General features: G+C 44.5%; 1 protein-coding gene across 5 annotated transcripts in view; it reads left to right on the top strand.

The window, feature by feature from the left end:
- The window catches only part of KLHL3 (kelch like family member 3), a 277231-nt gene that overhangs the window by 181937 nt on the left and 75331 nt on the right, over positions 1 to 19963 (top strand). For 4 of the 5 annotated variants that reach the window (XM_020893036.2, XM_020893024.2, XM_070465404.1 and 1 more), the window contains 2 exons: positions 1406 to 1512; positions 13007 to 13128. In XM_020893036.2, coding sequence (XP_020748695.1) covers positions 1406 to 1512; positions 13007 to 13128 — 229 coding nt within the window. Of the gene's footprint in view, positions 1 to 1405; positions 1513 to 13006; positions 13129 to 19963 lie in introns of those variants that run through there. The other variant, XM_020893031.2, reaches the window with a different exon arrangement.

Raw genomic sequence — 19963 nt, 5'->3', positions numbered from 1 at the left:
GCTTCCTGACCTGCATACAGATTTCTCATGAGGCATGAGGCAAGTCAGGTGGTCTGGTATTCCCATCTCTTAAAGAATTTAAGTTTGTTACGATCCACAATTCAGTATATTGTGCAAGTAACCACTGCCAGTGGATCACAGTTGAAATGTGTTTAATCTCCCTGTCTTCCCTCCCACTTCTAGTGCTTCAAGCTGAAGGAGGGACTAGTGGTGACCAGGATACTATAGAAGTTAAGAACGCTGGTTCTTGGGTTTAGCTCCTTATATTCAAATCCTGTCTCTACTGCTCCCTTTCTGTGTAACCTTGGGAAAGTTACTTAATGTCTCTGGGTCTCAGTTTCCTTTGTTTGAAACATGGGACATAATAATAGCTAAACATCTTAGGGTTGTAGAGAGGATTAAATGAAATAATATATATATTTTTTAAAGTGTTTAGAACAATGCCTGGCACATGTAATTCAAAAAATGTTAGCTATTGTAATGATAATAGCCATGATAAGAATTTGAAAGGCTGATAGAGGAAAAATTCTTGAATTGGTAGGGCTTGTGGTATCCTTTCAGTCTTCAAAGTAGTCAAACATTCGTTCTCTCTCTGAGTGTAGACTGATCCTGTTTAAAATATCATTCCTTCCTTCCTTTATTTATTAGTAAAAATTTGAGCCTGCTGTGTGCTATGCATTCAGCCAGGTGTCTAGGATATAACAGTAAATAAGTCCTTTTCAAAGGTTTGTCACCTTGTTTGGGGTGAAAAACAAGTAAAAATGTGGTTACAGTTTTCTTAATAATTGCAGTGATTGGAGTTTGCACAGGGTCTTTAGGGAGCTCTGTGTATATATGTGGAGTTTCTTTGATGATAGTGTTAAACCTGGGTGGGAAGAGAAATATACTTGAGTCCTCCAGACATGGCTGGCCTCTTACCAGTGTTTCATAGGCAGTGAGTGGATCACTTGGGGAATAGTTAATACCTGTTCTCACTGGTGGCACACCTCAGTGGCATGCTCATGCTCCTTGGTGTTCATTCAGCCACTCAACTAACAGCCTGAAACTTTCCCCACTGCTCATTGAGCTGTCCCCCTGTCTCAGTCAGAGCTGGTAGAGTTGGGGAGCAGAGATGTGAAGACAGATGGAGGAGCCCTGAATTTGCAGCTACATTATAGTTGGATCTCTACAGAGTTGAGTGCCTCAGGAAAGCATGAATGTCAGGCTTATCAGGGACTTGGAAAAGGTGATGAGTCCATTCCGCTGCCTGACTCAAGATATGGCAGATCCATTTGACAGCCATGGCCAGTATGGCTGTATTCCATATGATAGTATGGAATGTGGGTGGGAGAAAAAGTACTTTTGTATGGCTGGGGGTGAGTGTTTGTGCTGTGACCCATCCTTTCCCCTCACTGTTGTCTTACAGCAAACAGCTATTGTGTGATGTGATGATTGTGGCAGAAGATGTCGAGATAGAAGCCCACCGTGTGGTCCTGGCAGCCTGCAGCCCCTACTTCTGTGCGATGTTCACAGGTATGAGGGGCAGACAATAAACCCACACGTGTGGGACTGTAGTCCTAACTGGGAGAATGTCGAGGGTGGTGGTGTGAGTGGGGGAGGAAAGAGAAGGCTCCACCCCAAGGAACTTTTATCTGCCAGATTCTTTGCTCTGAACTATGGAGGTACAAAGAATTGTGATGGACCCACAGCCTCAGCCAGGCCTGTCGAGCATGCAACCCCTATTGCAGTTCACTCTTTGGAGCAAAGATAGAATTACAGTCCGTGAATTCTCAGACTTTGTTGTGTATCGCAATCATGTGGAGGAGCTTGTTAGAGATGTAGACTCTTGGGCTCACCCTCAGGCTTCTTCCCTCTCATTTTGCAGTTTGGGGACACTGAGACTGAGAGCAAGGAAGGGACTTGCCTGAGGTCACACGGTGAATGAGTGGAACTTGGCTCATGGACTCCTGGCCCAGGGCTGGCTGGTCTAGCTGTTTCACATCTTGTCAGCCCTTAGCCATTTCTTCCAGGCAGGGGCCCTGAGCCTCCTCTAGCTTTTTTACAGGAGTGTTGGGAGAGAGAGTGGCTCAGATAGTAAAGAAGCTGCCTGCAGTGAGGGAGACCTGGGTTCAGTCCCTGCATTGGGAAGATCCCCTGGAGAAGGAAATGGCAACCTACTCCAATATTCTTGTGTGGGAAATCCCATGGACAGAGGAGCCTGGCCCGCTACAGTCCATGGGGTCACAAGAGTCAGACATGACTTAGCGACTAAACCTGGGAGAGAGTTGGGAGACATGATGGCGGGGCTTGGGGTGGAAAGAGTAAGACAGAAGTATATACACCATCTGCATTCTGTCCCAGCACCTTTGCCAGGTTTCCAGGGAGTCCCTGTTTCCTGGACATGCCAAACAGCCTTGTCCATCTGTTGCACATGTGTTGCTTCTAAGCCTGAATTCCCTTAAGCCCATGGGCTGAGCTTCCTGTCTGCAGTACCTTGCAGCCCCTACCCTGAGCCAGGCACAGGCTGTATCTATTATGGCAGACTGAAGGCCAGCTGGCCCGAGCATGGCCCCTGGATGTGGTCTGGTGCGCCTTCCACGTGCTCACCTGTGCCCTGTGCTTCCTCTGAGCGTGGTCACTGTCATTCTGCACTTAGTCTGTTTCCTGGTGTGTGCTGCCCATGCTCTGGAGTCTCATGTACTCACCGCTTATCACCCTGCAGTTTATACTTCAGGTGCCGCCTCCTCTCTGACCACCTGAGCCATAGTTCCATACTAGGTCTTCTACTCCATAACTCATCTCTGTTTTTTTTCATAACTCTTATCACTATCTGAAAATCACATTGATTAGTTGTTTAAGTATTTTTTTTTACCTGTGTCTCCTTATTGGAATATCAGTTCCATAAAGATTGGGATCTTGTTAGTTTTGTTTCCATATCTACCTGGTACACACTGGCACTAAAATATTTTTTAAATGAAAAAAATATCTCCCACCCTTGATTGTGAGTTCTTGGGCACTTGGGGACCATGTCTTCTCACTGTCGAATCCTTAGTGCCCACTCCAGGGCCTGGTGTTTAGGAGACAGTGAACAACTGAAGGTTAAACGAATGAGTGTGCAATTGCTAATGATGGGTGAGTATTGGCACATTTTTCCTGAATAGGTTCTTGTCCTTTTCCTAATATAATACACAGCCTTTGCTGGCAGGAATGGTTCTTGACGGGTGGCTGGTGGTGGGGACTTAGAGCTTGTTATTTGAGAGTTCTTCACATAGTTCTTCACATGTGTGTCCTCTCTTGGCTCATCATGTGAAGGACTGATCTCAACCTGGAGTATTGCTTTTGCTAAGTGCACCAAGACATGCTTACCTCACTTTGAGCCTTGTACTAGGAATTCCATAATGCAGCCTGGAAAACCAGCTACTTTCATTACCTGGAAATTTTGAGGCACTTCTATTTGAAGTAGTCTCAAACTCTAGTAGTAAGGTTTTTATTTCTTTATTTCCTTGTCCTTCATCCATCTTTCTTTCTTTTAAAATAATTTATCTTATCTACAAATTTAGTTGCAACTTTAGTAAATAGTTCTGCCAGCCATTTTTCTCCATGTATGTGATTTTAAAAGTCTAGCATTGAAAGAGGAGTCCACTTGCAATTGCAGTGAATTATACTTTTGGCTCCATTTTTTTTTTTTTTTTGCTAATCAACTTGCCTCTGGGGTCATGGAAGTGCCTAAGCAAAAACAAAGTGATTTTAAAAAGGGAGAGAAAATGTGCTTCTGGATCAGACTTGGATCTAGTAATTGAAAGGAGGAGAGAATCGAGAGAAGAAAGTAGTCTAATGTGTGGCCCAGCCCATGGCTTCCATTGAATCTGGTTAATATCCATCCTCCTATCCTTCTTTCCTTCCATCCATTGTCTGTCTGTCCATCCATCCACTCACCCATCCACCTTTCCATATGTTCGTCCAAACACTATTCATATATGTTCATTACAGAAAAAAAATTAGAATAAGAAATACTTGATTAAAGTCTGTGCACATTTTGAATCCTTGTGAGACATGTGTCTCAACTCCACAACACTTGGAACAGTTGTACCAGTGTATGCTTCCATCAGCAATGTATCAGATTTGTGTATTTTTTGAGGCCCTTTGATTTTGCTTAAATGTTGGTAAACAGGTACAAGAAAAAAGTAACTGCAAAATTTTGTTCTCATTATCAGGTTCAGCTTCCAAATGCATAAAATTAATAATGAAAAGGTCCAGCTGACTCTTGTTAAGTCTGTTTCTATTGGCATGTTTAAGGCCCCAAAGAAGAGAAAATATATGTGGCTTTCTTCTGACTTGAGTGGTGTGATTAAGATTTTTTACTCAGGCTTAACACGTTTTTATTTGTTTGTCTGCTGAGTTCATATTGCCCAAATGTCCGTTGATGGTTCCAAATATCAGCCCCACTCCTTGACAGTGTCCTTCCCATAACTTGGAATAAATATGAAACTGAGGTCTGAGTGCCCACTGGAGAGTGTCCAAAGGCAACCAGCCTGTGAGAGGGTCTGGGATGGGCAATCACCTGAATTGCAGTCTACTCCTTTAAAGTGGTGTGATTGGAGAGGCCAGCAGGGCTGACCCTGTCCTTTTCCCTGTGTGTATGGAATACTTAAGATTCCCCTCAACCCCTTTCTCCCCATCTAGCACCTTCATTCCAGGGGAAGATAATTTCCCCAAAATAACCCAGTCACTTTTCCCCCCATCTTTTTAGCATGCCCTTTACTATGGGTTCTGTGTACCTATAGTATTGGTACTCCATACAGATCACTGCATGTCATCCAGAATTTTAAAAGCAGTCCCATTTTATGGTATTAAAAGCACCGAGTTCTAAAGAATATGTGGGCTCAGGAAAAGACATTTGAGCTCCATCCCAAAAGAAGCCCTGGGAGTGAGCTGTCCCATTCTTCTGGTTCTAGTGTATTGATACTATACACTGAGGCTGATTAGATTGGCTTTTTTTTTTTTTTTTAAAGAAAAGTTGCTTTTAGATGCAGGTTGATATTCAACTGGTATCTTTGAATATATGGTGACTAGAAATAAGGAGGAGAGTCAAGAATGTGCTGGAGGTAAGAGGCAAGGGACTTGAAAGGAGTGGACACCAACCAGCCACCAGCAGAACAGTCAGTGCCAGGCTCTCTTACTCACCTCTAGGCATGCACTCATCACATAGAACCACTGTTTTGGGCTTTCTTCATGCCTGACTCCGCCAGGCCTTGGACCATGTCTTTGTTCTGAGTGTCTGAATGATGTATTGATGTCTTTGAAGATCTTTGCATATCGTGCAGTTTAGCATGACTTAATCCAAAGCAATGGAGCAGGGAGGGAGGGAATACGAGGGAGTAGAATCTTTTCTTTGTGTTAAGAGGGCCTTGAGGGAGTAGTCGGAGTAGATAGGGTCTGGCCTCTGAGGATTTTGCCTCTAAGGAGTTAGAAGTTGGGTAGAATAGTTCAGGGGGGTGGAAAAAAAGGAAGATCAGAGTCTGTGTGGGATTAAGGAGCCTGGTCTTCCATGTGTCTTTTAGAGTTGGTTACCTCAGGGCAGAAGCTTACAGTGTCATAGGATTTCTTCTTCCTGTCCCTAACATAACACATCAAAGTCAGATGTCCTTTTGTGGCTTAAGTGTCCTAGATTTGAGGTTGTCATGTCTAAAAATATGTTGCTCTTGATATAGAAATGGTGAGCTTTTTTCAAGAATTGATTTGGATGTAGTTCAACCCTGTGTTGATGTAGTTCAGTACAGGCTTGTGTAGTGCCCTGGAAAAGAGACTACTGTTCAGACACCGACCAGCATCCATTAAGGTGCAGCTGATTTGACCAAGATGGTCTGGGGTAGACTTGCCTGGAGTTGGTGTAGCTCAGTCTTGAAATTTCAGATATTCACTGGAGAGAACCACTGGATGGAAATTTTTTATGAGTGTTCTTAGAGGAGGTTTGAAGTTGTTGATGCAAAGGCCTCTTTGGTATGGATTAAACATAGGGTGGTAATGCCATCTTCATTAGGGGATGGTGTGGTATCTTAGAAAGGGCTTTGGAGCCATCATGACCTGACTCCAGCAACTGATAGGTTTGTAAGCAGTTACTTAACCTCTGTGATCCTGTTTTCTTGTTTGTGAGACTGGGATAATAACAATAAAACAATAATAACAATAAGCAGGGAACAGATACAGGTAAGAGAAATAAGACACCTAATACAGAATGAAAGTGTGAAAGTGTTGGTCGCTCAGTCATGTCCGACTCTTTGTGATCCCATGGACTGTAGTCTGCTAGGTTCCTCTATCCATGGGATTCTCTAGGCAAGAATACTGGAGTGGGTTGCCATTGCCTTCTCCAAGGGATCTTCCTCCCTCACCTGGGTCTCCCACCTTGCAAGCAGACTCTTTGTTATCTGAGCCACCAGGGAAGAGCACCCAACAAAGAATAGATACTTAATAAAGCTAACTCTTTATTGTGTGTAGAGCACGTCATAGTTTACACAGCTCATGTGGATGTGTGGGGTGGCTCTGATACCTGCTTCCCTGGTGGTGGTGAGGGTTGACATGAAACATCTCTGGCTACATAGGCATTTCCTTCCTAATTTGGTACTCCAGCTGAGGAGAAAGACCTCTCCAGGTGAAGGAAGGCTGAGATTTCCGGGAGGCTGGGTGCTGGGGTGATCTCCAGCACTGCAGCTCTGCTGAATCCTGCTGCTGCAGTTCTCACACTCTCGTTATCTCCTTTGAATGTCACACAGCTTTGGCGTGAAGGCAGGGCTGGGAATGTCCTTATTTCACAGGAGACAGAGGTCAACCTTTTGCAGTTATCTGGCATAGATGGCTCACCTGCAAACCTTACCTGCGGGAGGCTTGGCTGGGATTCAGCAAGGTGGCAGGTTATTTCTTTCCCTCATGTGATGCTAACATGTGGCACAGGTCTCAACTCTAGCCAAGAGTTGGCAGCCTAGATATTAGGACTTAGACAGATGAAGGTTAGGGGGTGAAAGAGTGTAATAGCTATCCTAACACCCAGGCAGGATCATTGTGCAGAGGGTAAGGATCTTCTGTTTTCTTTTTACCCAGATCATGAAACTAAATTTCAACAGTAAGGTTTCAACTGAGGAGTGAAGAAGAGTTCTGTAACACAAAGACTCCTGAATGCACTTTTTCTTTCCTTTGCTATACAGCTTTGAGGGGTGGCTGGTGGTCTGTGTCTGGCTCTTTGGAAAGACCTCACAGCCATTCTACCATTCCTTTCTCACTCTTGAGGCTCCTTTGGCTGAATAATGGGGTTGGGTTTCTATCAGCGACCTAGGATATGAGCCAGTGATTTTCTAGGCCTCCTGTCTTATGTGGTGGTGAAAGATTTCCCCCATGGAGATGCACCTCCTCCCGCTTTGGGCAGCCTTCCACCTGAAAGGAGCTCTGTTGTGCACGTGGGCTTCCCTGGTGGCTTTGACAGTAAAGAACCTGCCTGCAGTGCAGGAGACTTAGGTTTGAGTCCTGGTTTGGAGAGATCCCCTGGAGAAGGTAATGGCCACCCACTCCAGTATTCTTGCCTGGAAAATCCCATGGACAGAGGAGCTTGGCAGTCTGCAGTCCATGGGGTCACAAAGAGTCAGGACGACTAACACTTTCACACTTTGGTGCATGTGGTGTGCTTGCTAGGGTGAGACTATGCCTTGCTCTCCTGGGCTCTCTATGCTTCTTGGAGACTTTTAGGTGCTGGTCTGAAGGTAGAGTCTGAAGATTTAAAGAAGTTTAAGATGTAGTCCCTTAGTCTAGCTGCCATCATCTTTCACCCAGTTTACTGCAGCAGCCTTCTAATTTGTCAACCTGCCCCCATTTCGTTCCGTCAGTCCCAACCCGTTTTCTACGCTGTAGCTGTACTCATATTTACTAAATAAAAATCTAATGTATTCCGTACTTGCTTAAAGTCTGTCAAGGGTTCCCCATTGTCCTTAGAATGAAGTCTAAATTTCTCTGCATGGTGCACAAGGCCCTCAAGTTGTCCAGAGCCTGCTTGTATCTTCAGCCATCTCTCCCCCTTCCTCCTTTTATATGTTGTGCTTCTGCCAGACTCAAATTCTTATGGCCCCAGAATAGATCAGGTTCATCAGTCTGATGAAAACAATGGATTCTTTCCACAAAAAAATATATATGTGCTCCTGTATGCTCATTATTTTGCATACAGTTCAGGGTAGAGGAATCCTTGCTTAAGAACCTTTTAAATTGAGTCTCCTTTTCTAGCATTTAACACACTTTGAAATTGCTGGTTTACTCATCTTTCTACTAGTTTGAGTTCCATGAGGGCTGGGAACATGACTTGTTCACCATTGTCTCCTTGGGCCTTGCCCATAGGGACTGTTTGATACTTGCTTATTGAGTGAATGAACAAACAAATATCTGCCCTTGCTAGGTAGATCATGATCTATCTGGAAGAACAGGATATGATGTTGACAGAGGACAAAAAATGTACAGCTAATGTTTTCTTTCTTTTTCTTTTTAAAATTCAAGTATAGTTGCTGTTACAACATTACGTAAGCTATAGGTGTACAGTAAAATTCACAATTTTTAAAGCTTATACTCCATTTATGGTTATAATAAAATATTGACTATATTCCCTGTGTTGTAAAGTATATCCTTGTAGCTTATTTTATTAATTTATTTAAAAAGTATTTATTTATTCTTTTTGACTGGGCTGGGTCTTCATTGCTGCACGGGGGCTTTCTCTAGTTGCAGAGCGTGGGGCCTGCTCTCTAGCTATGTGTAGGCTTCTCATTGTGTGGCTTCTCTTGTTGCGGAGCGCAGACTCTAGGCGCATAGGCTTCAGTATCTGTGGCACGTGGACTCAGTAGCTGTGGCTCGTGGGCTCCAGCGCACAGGCTCAGTAGTTGCGGCACGCAGTAGTTTTGCTCTGCGGAGTGTGGGATTCTCCTGGGCCAGGAATCAAACTGGTGTTACCTGCCCTGCAAGGCAAACTCTCAACCACTGGACTACCAGGGAAGCCCTGTAGCTTATTTTATACCTAATAGTTTGTACCTCTTCATCCCCTCCCCTCTTCCTTCTCTGCTAGTAACCACTAATTTGTTCTTTACATCTGTGAGTCTGATTCTTTTTTGATATTCACTAATTTGTTGTATTTTTTAGATTTCACATATGTGATATGATACAGAATTTGTCTTCCTCTGTCTGACTTTTTTCACTTTAGCATAATACTCTCCAAGTCCATCCATCTTGCTGCAAATAACAAAATTTCATTCTTTTTAATGGCTAAGTAAGTATTCCATCATATATACAGACCACGTTTTCTTTATACTTACCTGTTGATTGATGCTTTGGTTGCTTCCATATCTTGGCAGTTATAAATGATGTTTCTGTGAACATTGGTATGCATGTATCTTTTTATATTATTGTTTTTATTTTTTTGGGGGGGGGATAGGATATATAGCCAGGAGTGGAATTCCTAGGTCATATGGTAGTTCTATTTTTAGTTTTTTGAGAAACTTCCGTACTGTTTTCCACAGTGGCTGTATCAATTTACATTCCCACAAATAGTAGTGGGAGGGTTCCCTTTTCTCCACATCCTCACCAGCTTTTGTTATTTGTGTTCTTTTTGATGATAACTGTTCTGACAGGTGTGAGATAATCTCTCATTGTGGTTTTGATTTGCATGTCACAGATGATTAGTCGTGTCGAACATCCTTTCATGTACCTGTTGGCCATCTGCATTTCTTCTTTTCTGAAAGTTCAGAGTCTGAGGTGGCTGGGCTGGGCCTCTTGGGAAAAATCAGCAGAAGAGGGTTCTTAGGTTAACCTTGAAAATAGAGGGACTTACAGGGCTTATGTTCTATCCTCTAGAAATATTTTGTCAAAGTAGCAGAGGTGAGTGAAAGAGCAAGAATGAAGAAGCCTTTGAAGATTTCTCCTTCTTCAGAATTAACTTTAGTCTGTGGACTTATGAGATGTCAAGAGAAAACCTCTCTTCTTTCTTTCTTTCTCTGCCCCAATACGTATTTAAGTGCTTGTTATATGTCAAATGGGCTTCCCTCGTGGCTCAGACAGTGAAGAATCTGCCTGCAATGCAGGAGACCTTGGTTCGATCACTGGGTTGGGAATATCCCCTGGAGAGGGGAATAGCTACCTGCTCCAGTATTCTTGCCTGGAGATTCCCATGGACAGAGGAGCCTGGCAGGCTACAGTTCATGGGGTTGCAAAGATTTGGACAGGACTGAGCGACTAACACTTTTACTCTTCACTTTAGGAATGCTTTTGTCAAGGTCATTAGTTAGGGTCAGGTTTAAATTATAGAGGGACTTATTAAAAATGGCATGAGGTCTAAAGTTAGGCCAAAGGTTGAACCCAGCCCTACCCTCTTACTAGCTGTGTGCAAATGCCTCTTGATATGCCAATTCTATAATTTATAAATTGGAAGCATTATCTCATACCTCCTGGAGTTGTTACAAGGACTAAATGAAATAATGTGTATAAACCCTGAGGGCCTGGCATGTAGTAGCAACTATTATTACTACCACGTTCAGGGTTTGTTTAAGCTGACATCTTTGTTTGATGCAGTAATTTCTACTGGTTCACAAAAATATTAAATTGGATTTTACAAGTCCTTATGATTTATATTAATATAAGTCTCCAATTTCCTATAAAGGAAATTTATCAGAAAAAACATGGTCTTTGAGGCCCTATATTTTTTTTTCTCCAATTTTTCCTTGCTTGTTGTAATTTTAAGTACTTAGTGCAGAAATTTTTGATTCATATAAAGAAGCAAGGAAAAAAAAATCCCATCATCTAGAAAACTGCATCTTAACATTTTCTGGGTATTCAAGACTGATGAAAATGATTGTTCATCTCATCAGAAAGTCAAACTTTTGCCCATATGTACAAATACTTTCATACAATTTCAGAAGATTCCACTTGTTTACCCCCAAGATACAAAACCCTAACCTGACTCCCAAGCTCTACTTCCATAGAGAGCAAGCAATCAGGCCAGGCTTTCTCTGATTTCATACTCACTAAAGACTCCTGAGTCTCTTGGTTCTTGTAGTAAGGTTGCTTTTCTTTTTTTTTTTTTCAGCCTTTTTTCTAAGGTCCAAGTTCTTAAACTGAGAATTGGCTATCTTTGATGATCTTTTGCAGTATAATTACCAACTGGACCTTTGCTAGTGAACATCTTCATGGCTGTTTGGAGAGAGGAATTTAACTTTTGATTTCCTTATGTGTGTGTTCTTACTTGTCATGGAGTATATTCAAGAGAGAGATTGTGAAAGCTTGTTTTCTGGGTAGAGGAGAAACTCACCATCTTTTCCTGTTTCCTCTTTGCATCTTTGTCCTGTCTCAGGGTTCTTTGTGCTGAGGGCATTTTGCTGGCTTCTACCAGCAATCAGAGAGAAGAGAATAGACTGGGGATCACTGGGCTGCCTGATCAGGGGAGCCAGCAGGGTTTGGAATAGGTCTCCACACCCTCATCTTTCCTCCCTCGCTGGCGTCATTCATATCTAGAGCAGTGTCAGGATGGGAACTGTGGATTGGTGGAGGAATCACACATAGTCCATGCAGCTTGGAGGTGGGCGTCTGCAGCCCACGTGCTGTACTGTACTGTATTTTCTTGGCTCCAGTGCACAGATTCCACAGACAGAAAACAACCGCCCAGGCTCTGTTTTCACGCTCATGTAAGGACTTCTGAAGCCCCGTTTCTTGCAGTCACGTCGCCCTGCATCTCAGTCTACAAGGACACATCTTGCTTGTCTTTTCTTCCTGAAACCAGCAACGTTTGTTGAATGAGCCTGGCTCCAGACAGCCGTGTGAGCTGTATAGAGAGAGCAGGCTGTGGTCAGGGGCCTCAGGACTGTGCAGTCGTGCCTTGCTGCCCTAGTTCACAGGCCTGTGTTGTCTCTTTCTTGGATGGTTGTCAGGGCCTCCCATCTGTTCTCCTTGCCACTGGTCCAGCCTCCACCAATGCGTCCAAAATTTCATTCAAAGACACCCATCTGTTGATGTCATTCCGTCATTTAAAACCGTTCAGTGGTGCTACTCTTAGGATAAAGTCCCAACTCATTCGCATGGTTTACTGGGCTCTGCAGGTCCTGGCTCCTAGCTGTCTCTCCAGCCTCCTTCCTCTCACTGTCACTCCACATACCAGCCATGCTACCCTCTCACTGTTCCCCACATTTATCCTTTTGGCACTTTTCTGTTATTGCACGGAAGCTGCATCCAGCTCATCTTTCCTCACCTTTGCTGCATGTGGAATAGCCAACTCAAATGTGACCTCCTATTAGGAGGCCTTCCAGAATTCCACAAATAGGGTGTGTTGCTCTATCTTCTGCATTCTTTGGATTTAGCATACCACAGTGATTACTAGTGTGGACTCTAGAGTCAGACTCCCGGCTTTCAAGTCTTGCCTGGCCCCTTCCCACATGTGTGACTGTGGGCAAAATGAATTACTTTTGCTCCTGTGCCTCAGTTTCTTCATCTGTAATATGGGGATGTTAAGAATAATACTCTTAAGTCATTGGTTAAAAGAGGCAACCCAGTGCTTGGCCATAGTTAGCACTCAAAAATTGGTTTTCTAAAAAGTTGTTCCACTGGTACTTTGCATATCTCTCATCATCTCATGTAGTTTAATATATCTGCCCTACTAAACCAAGTGCTCCTTGAGGACAGGTTCATATCTTGTTCACTTTCTCTCGCCCCCTGTGTACAAGTTTGCAGGAACTTGGTTGAATGCTTTCTCATGTATAGATTTGCCTTCAAAATGAAAAGGGGCAATGGACAGAGTTAGGGAATGCTTGAGGTTGGGCTTGTGGATGATCCCAGACCCAAAGTTGATGTGACCTTGATGTCCACTAGTGTGTCCTTCTCTGTGGCTGAGTGTTCCTTTTCCTGGCTCCAGGAGCACAGATAGTGCTTTTGTTTTGCCAAGACAGGTTAGGAGAGCATGTGAAAGTTAAGCACATCCTAGGCACCAAGTTCATGTTCATTTTGTTTTTGTTTTGAACTGTAGGTGACATGTCTGAGAGTAAAGCCAAGAAGATAGAAATCAAGGATGTGGATGGGCAGACCCTGAGTAAGCTGATTGACTATATCTATACGGCTGAGATTGAGGTGACTGAAGAGAACGTCCAGGTAAACTCAGCTCCAGCTAATAGCTCAGTGTATCATATACTCAGCGCCCCACCCCCTACCCCCATTTACATCTTCATTTTGTTTAACCCTCACAACAATTCAGTTGGTAACTGGAGAGGAAACTGAAGCTTCAAAGAGAGTGGGTGACTTGTCCCGAGATACGTGGCCAGGGCGAATGACCGTCATATCCCGCCTGCCTGACCATGGGACCCATGTTTTTAACCACTAGGCCATAATCCCTCAGAATGAGCTTGAGCCCCAGAGCAGAAAGTCTTTAACTCATGCTGGTTCAAACTCTTGGAGCCTGGGTGACCCCTCTTCTCCCCAGTCATCATCTCATCTCAGGGATTTTGAGTATTGGCTTGTGAGGCTGTTCAAAGTTTTTCTTGTGTCAGTGTTAGTCAGTGAAATGCCTCTGAGGCCGTGGAGGTGCCAAGCACCAGCCTTGAGTGTCAGCAGGGGTGTGTGGCTGTGAGGTGGGTTGTCTGTGCCTCTGCCTCGTTTTGCCGCCCCGGTCTCTTCCTCAGCCATCTGGAGCCTAGAAAAGAGGAATCAGCAAAGACACTGCTTCACCCAAAGGTGTGCATCCTCACTGTGGGGTGTGAGACATCAGTGTCATGGCTCCAAAGGTGGGATGGTTGAGGGTGTGGCCCACGCTGGAAGCCTGTGAACCACCAGGCCAAATGCAGGCACAACATGTGCTATTTTTTATCATTAGGCATTTTGCTATTAAAGTAATGGAAATTATATGGGATATGAAAGGTTTTTCTTCCTTTTTTTGTTTTTTTAAAGCAAAATTCTACATTATTTATTGTGAGAGAGATATATTAAACTCTATGAGATGATGAGAGATATGCAAAGTACCACGACATATTTCTCTTAATCAGAACACCATGCCCTTTTTAAGATTGAGGTGTTTGGGAGGCCACATTGGTAATTGTGTGTTCATTCCATCTGGCCAGAATGTTTGAGGGCCTCTCATATGTCAGACACTTCACTGGGCACTGTGTTTGTACCAGTGAGCAGAGGTGATTCCATCGTCTCCTTTCATAGAATTTGTGTTCTAGGGTGAAGACAGACACTCATCTAATAGGCACACATCTAATGTTTATGTATAAATTGTGGTAAGTCCTTTGAAGGAGAGGGACAATTTGAATGAAGTGGGGAATCTAGGACGGGCTCTTTCAGGAGGTAAGATTTCAGCTGAGGACTGAAGGATGGGTAGAAGTTAGTTGCGTGTGATAAAGGGTACCCTGGTAGGGTGTTAGGGTACAGGCAAACCGAGGGTCTGAGGCACCCTGCATTCGGGCCTGTAGAGCCTGCCTCAGGGTATAGCCTGTTTTTGTCTCTGGCTCTTAGACAGACTTTTGGGTGGTATAGTTTCTACAGTGATCTAGTCTAATCCTTCCTCGCCCTTTAAAACTGAAATTTCTTTTATGCACAGTAAAATGCATAGCCACTCCATTATTTCTGGTCTTTCCCATCCAGAGTGGAGTGGGCGATGCCATGGTTACATACTAGGTCAAGCAGCAGAATTTAAGCAGCTGAATAACTTTTGAGCAGTAACAGCAAGTGCAAAGTAATTTAGTATAAAATATGTATAGGGCGTGTGTGGAAAAAAATTTTTTTAAAATGGGTGATAGTTATATGAAATCACCATGGTTTTAAATTCATTTAGGTGCTTTTGAGACTGATATAAATATTGAGATTTACAAAATGCAGATTATATCCTTTGCAACTTTAATGAAAAATGCTAGATGTCAACCTAAAAAATGTGGAGGGGGTAAATAATTTTTTTAAAATTTTGCATTAGAGATACTATAAACATGAAAGTGATAGAGGAATGTGCAGAAAAGAGTTAACTAGCAAGCCTGCTTGCTATCTTCAGAAAGGCTTTCTTACAAGATCAGTCTTCATCCGGAGTCTGGTAACTTGGATTTTCAGAGAGTTCCCACTCCTCTAGTGATAATGGTAGTAGCTTGCACTGCTTAAACTGTTTGTATAAGCAATATGGTTTATGCCTATCACCTGCTATCCTTATGAGAGTTTGGAATTTCAGTCCATGCTAGGCAGAAGGTGCCTGTGTAACTGACACCTAACACACGTCTTGGCCTCTGAGAGTCAGGCTAGCTTTCCTAGTTGGTAATGTTTTGCCTGTGTTGTCACAGTTCGTTGCTGGAGGGGTTAAGTGTGTTCTCTGTGACTCCATTTGTAGAGGACTCCTGGAAGCTTGTGGCTAGTGTTCTCCAAAATTTGCCCCATGTACCTCTTCCCTTTGCTGATTTTGCTTTGTATCCTTTCAAGGTAATAAATCTTAGCTGTACTCATAGTGAGGAAAACTAGAGCTTCTCTGACACCCCCACTAATATTCTGCCTCAAGGGTCAGTTTTCTCACTTGTAAAACAGGAATCATAATAGTGCCCTTTCTGTTGGGTGATCATGAGTTAGGCTGTCTGCCTTTAAATAATCCTGGCTCCACCGTTTCCTAGCTGTGAGACTTCAAGCTAGTTACTTAACCTCTCTGTGCCTCAGTGTTCTTGTCTGTCTCATGGGCATAATAATAGTGCTTAACCTCATAGGGTTGGCATGAGCATTTAATGAATTACTACAGGTAAAGCACTTGGAGGAGTGTGCCCCTGTGTCAGCAGACAGGGTGGACACAGAGAGTCCTGTGAACACAGAAGCGTTTTCACCAAGGAGCACATGTCTGAAGGTGGAGACAGGTGGCCAGGCAAATGGGTGCCCTCCATTGTGGTAGGGGCCAGAGTGGAGGTACCCAGGAAGCAGAGAGTGTTCACCACCACCTTGATGAGGGTGGTCAGGGCAGACCTTACTGAGGATGCATGGTGTGTGCTGGGTGTTGAAGGAAAGTCTTGGAGGTCAGGCCTGCCTCCTCTTCCACCTGTCTGTGACCCCGCTGGCCTGTGAGCCGCTGGAGGGGCCTGCTGCATTCATTATTATCTGGGAGTGAGGAGGGGGCTGCGTGTGCAGAGATTACCCTGGGAAGCACAATGTGGAGTAAAACTCTGCAGTTTGGAATCAATCATATATGTGAACTATTTTCCTTTTTTTTCCTTAACTTTATGGTTTGATCAGGAATGACCTTGGGAGAAAACCAAAACTGGTTAAGACAAAGTTTTAGATCAAAATGTGGCTGCCTCCTCCTGCTGTGATGTATCTATCTGCTGAGAGTTGCTCACAAACTATCTGTGAAGACTATGTGTGAGGATTCATTGCACTGAGGAGGTGTACGCGGAGTTTCCTGGGAAGACAAGGGTTAGAGACTTGGGGCTTGGTTAAATGGCTGGGAGATTATGCCCTGCTTCTCCTTCTAGCCACACATACCTTGGAGAGACTGAACTGCCCTTCTACAGTGGAGGCAACAATTCGTAACTGATTCTTATTGATACTCACTGTAAGCAAAGCACGTGTTGATCACTTCACATGCATTATCTTGTTTAATTATTGTAACCACTACTGGAAGGTTCTACTATGATTCTCCTCTTACAGTTGAAGGAACTGATGCTGCAAGGGGTTAAGTGGGCATTACCCAAGATCACACAGGTGGTTAGTGGTGAAGTTGGGGTTTGAATTCAGTTCTAACTTGCTCTGCCCAGTTGATGTGGTCAACTCGAATTTCTTGTGAAATGGATGATCAGAATCTTGACTTCAACTTGTATTAATGAATAATAAAAACCAGTGTAACTAAGGACTCCCTGTGCACCAAACACTGTGTTAGTTGCTTTAAATGTATTATTTCATTTGAGTCCAATGACAAGCCTTTAAGGCGGTACTATTACTATCTTCATTTTACTGTTGAGGAGTCAGAGGCAGAGAGAGGTTAAGTAATTTGCCTTTAGTCACATGGCTGGTGAGTGGAGAAGTCAAAATTCTAAGTGACACTATACTTCCATTAAATTTTTTTTTCTAAATATTCTAAGTGACACATTTAATCACAGGGTAGTCCTGCTAACTCCTGTACACCCCCCGCCCCCTTCTTCTTTCTCTTCAGTAAATTTTTGTTTAGCACTGTTTCTGTGCCAGGACTCAGGCCTGGTGCTGGCAGAGGCAGGACTTGCTGTGTGTGGGGGGCAGGGGCAGCCTTGTCACCTGGGCCTCTGACTGGCACCCTCCCTCCGTGCGTGGCCCTGCTTCTCTGAAATTCCAGGAGTAGGTGCTTTCTGAGGCAGGGCATTTCCTTTTGTTTTTGTTAAAGGAAACAAACTCTGTGACGGGATATCCTCTGCTGGGTTTTCATGTTATCCGAGGGAGAGAAAAAACAACAACAGGGCCTGTGCGTGAAAAATGGAGGGGAAGCCATTTGCAAGCTGGAGGGGAACCTGTAAACTCTTTGCCGAGGGTCATTCCAGGGCCTGTTTTCCCAGAACCAAAATGCTGAGACGGCGAGAGGCAAGCTGAAAGCTTTTAACCTAGGGTCATTTTCCCTTCCTGCTGTGGTTCCAGCCAACTGCTCCTTTTCAGTCTCAGCCTCCTTCCAGGGGCCAAGCCACACAGCCTTAGTAGTTCCACCAGGACAGTCTTGCTTCCAAGTTGAGGACCTGTGCTTGGCCTCTCGTTCCTAATCTTATTACTGCTACTGCTTGAGGGAGCCGAGCTGCAGGCAAGATAAGAGGAGAGTACATCGTTTTCCAGCCTTGGCTGTAGGAGAGGGAAGTGAAGACCACCTCCTGGATGTTTTTCGCTCTTTCGTAGCCTCTGAGGATCTGTGTTGCCTCTCTTTGTGTGCAGCCCCCAGAGCCCCACTGGATCAGGCCCCTATTTATCCCTGAGACTCTGCAATTGAGCAGTGATACAGCCTCCAAACTTTCCCCCTCAGCATCCTGACTCCCTTGGCTCTTCTTCACGCCTTCCTGTGTGAAGCAAGCAGTGGGAAGAAAAGAGCCTTTGACTCATAGCAGATCACAGCATAAGATCAAAGAGAGGGAAGGGGCAATTAGAGAAAGCACCAGCTCCGCTCATTTTGGGATGTCAGCTTGGGAACACTTTAGGGCAGGAGTGGACCCAAGCAGGATGGGGGAAGGTCTGAAGTTTTTGTCTGCCACGTGGGTTTTGTGAACAGTGAGGAAGCTGAAAGCTGTGTGGGTAGCTGTATCCAGGGAGGTTTTAAAAACTGAAAGTATAATCTAAGGAGTGTGTTCAGGAAGTATTTATTATTTCATTACTTTGGGTAGTTGTCATGAGGTTGAAAATTTTAGCACCAAACTGTGCAACTGACTTTGTGGTAAAGAAGAGGGCAAGGGAGAGGGTGTGTGTGTCTGTCCCTGGCACGACAGCATTTTGGCTTGGCCGGGATGCAATCTGGGGGATGGGGATTGGACTCTGAGAAATTCCTTCTCCGTGGCACTAGGGAGCTGCTATCCATTGCATCCGCTAATCACATCTGACTCTTGGGGGCTCCTACACCCGAGTAGGGTGTGTGCTGGACAGCATTGGCTTACTCCTCCCCACCAGGGCTTCTCAGTCTACCTGGATACAACTTCCTTGTTCCCGGGGTGAACAACTGTCCCAGTTTGTCCAGAACTGAGGGCTCTCCTAGGACACAGGACTTTGAGTGCTAGAACTGGCAAGGTCTCAGCAAACCGGGATGGTCGGTCAACTCGTGGCCCGGCTTTCGGGTTTGTAGCTGGTGCTGGTTTAGGGCACGTGTTATGGAGGTCATTTGGGGAGTTTGGAACACAGCTTTCCTTTCCTGGTATGTATTCAGCAAGAATGGTTAATGGTTCTCCACTTTACTAGCAGGCCGAAACTAATCTGGTCCTGGAATCTGTTTGGCTAGGCTGAGCAAGCGCACAGGTTAATTGAGTTCCCCAGTTTATAGCTGCTTTGTGGGAATGGAGGTTAGGTGGTCAGATTTGGAGCCTGACTGTGTTCACTTACCGTCTCAAACTCTCCAGCGGGTGATCTTATCTTTTTCCTTCTCTGGAATGAATCAGTGGTTCAGAAATTACCAAGAATGTGATGGTAATATACAGTTGTCTTGCTGGTAGAAGAGAGAGGGGACAGGAAGCAGAAAGGGGAGAGGAAGGAGAGAGATGTTTTCTAGAACTCAGCTGTCATGAGGGAGAGGTATAATCTTGCAGGCAGTATGAACTTCCCTTTGAGAGCAGGTACTTAGCTCTGGAGCAGGACCGCTGATACTAGAGGCTCTTGGTGGCGTCTCTGTGTGGGCAGGAATGAGGAAGGGGGCCAACCACCCCAATTTTTGCACTGAAAGTCCTGTGTCCTGGGAAGTCTTTCGATCCTGGGCAAACCTGAATGGCTGGTTACTCTAGTGATGAGACAAGGCCCAAGAATGGGGCAGTGGGGCAGTTTTTAGCCTTAGTCCATGGTGGTGAAGAGAACTAGAGATGAGGTTCAGAGCTGTTTTGGGGGGCAGTTAGTCTCTAAAATTTAAATCACTCAAAAAAAAAAAAAAGACTCTTATAGTGCTCTTAGTCAAGAAATCAAATGCATCTGCAGCCCGTGTGTGTCTTCCTGGGCAAGCCCGCGTGGATGCAAACAGCTGGGGTCTGGCTGGCCCAGACACTCTCCCTGAGAGCCAGGGGAGCAGCTGAGAGCAAGGACTCAGAACATGGGGCTGTTTTTGGGTGAAATGGATGCTGGGGGCCCCAAGCAATCCAGTCTGAAGCTGAACTATTCACAGCTATCTGTTTTTTTTTTTTTTTCCTTAAGTCACTCTCAGACTGTCTGTGCCTCCCACAGGGTTGGGGAGAGGAGGGGTAGCAAAGCTGGGTTGAGGAGGACTTTGCTGACGACCCTGGTTTTTTGATCTGAGGGCCGGCTTTGGGAGCTGTGGCAAAGTCCAAAGGAACTC

This window comes from Odocoileus virginianus, chromosome 3, assembly GCF_023699985.2.
Source record: "Odocoileus virginianus isolate 20LAN1187 ecotype Illinois chromosome 3, Ovbor_1.2, whole genome shotgun sequence".
Classification (NCBI taxonomy): domain Eukaryota; kingdom Metazoa; phylum Chordata; class Mammalia; order Artiodactyla; family Cervidae; genus Odocoileus; species Odocoileus virginianus.
Note: the sequence above shows the minus strand (reverse complement) of the source record. Positions and strands in the feature narration are given on the sequence as shown.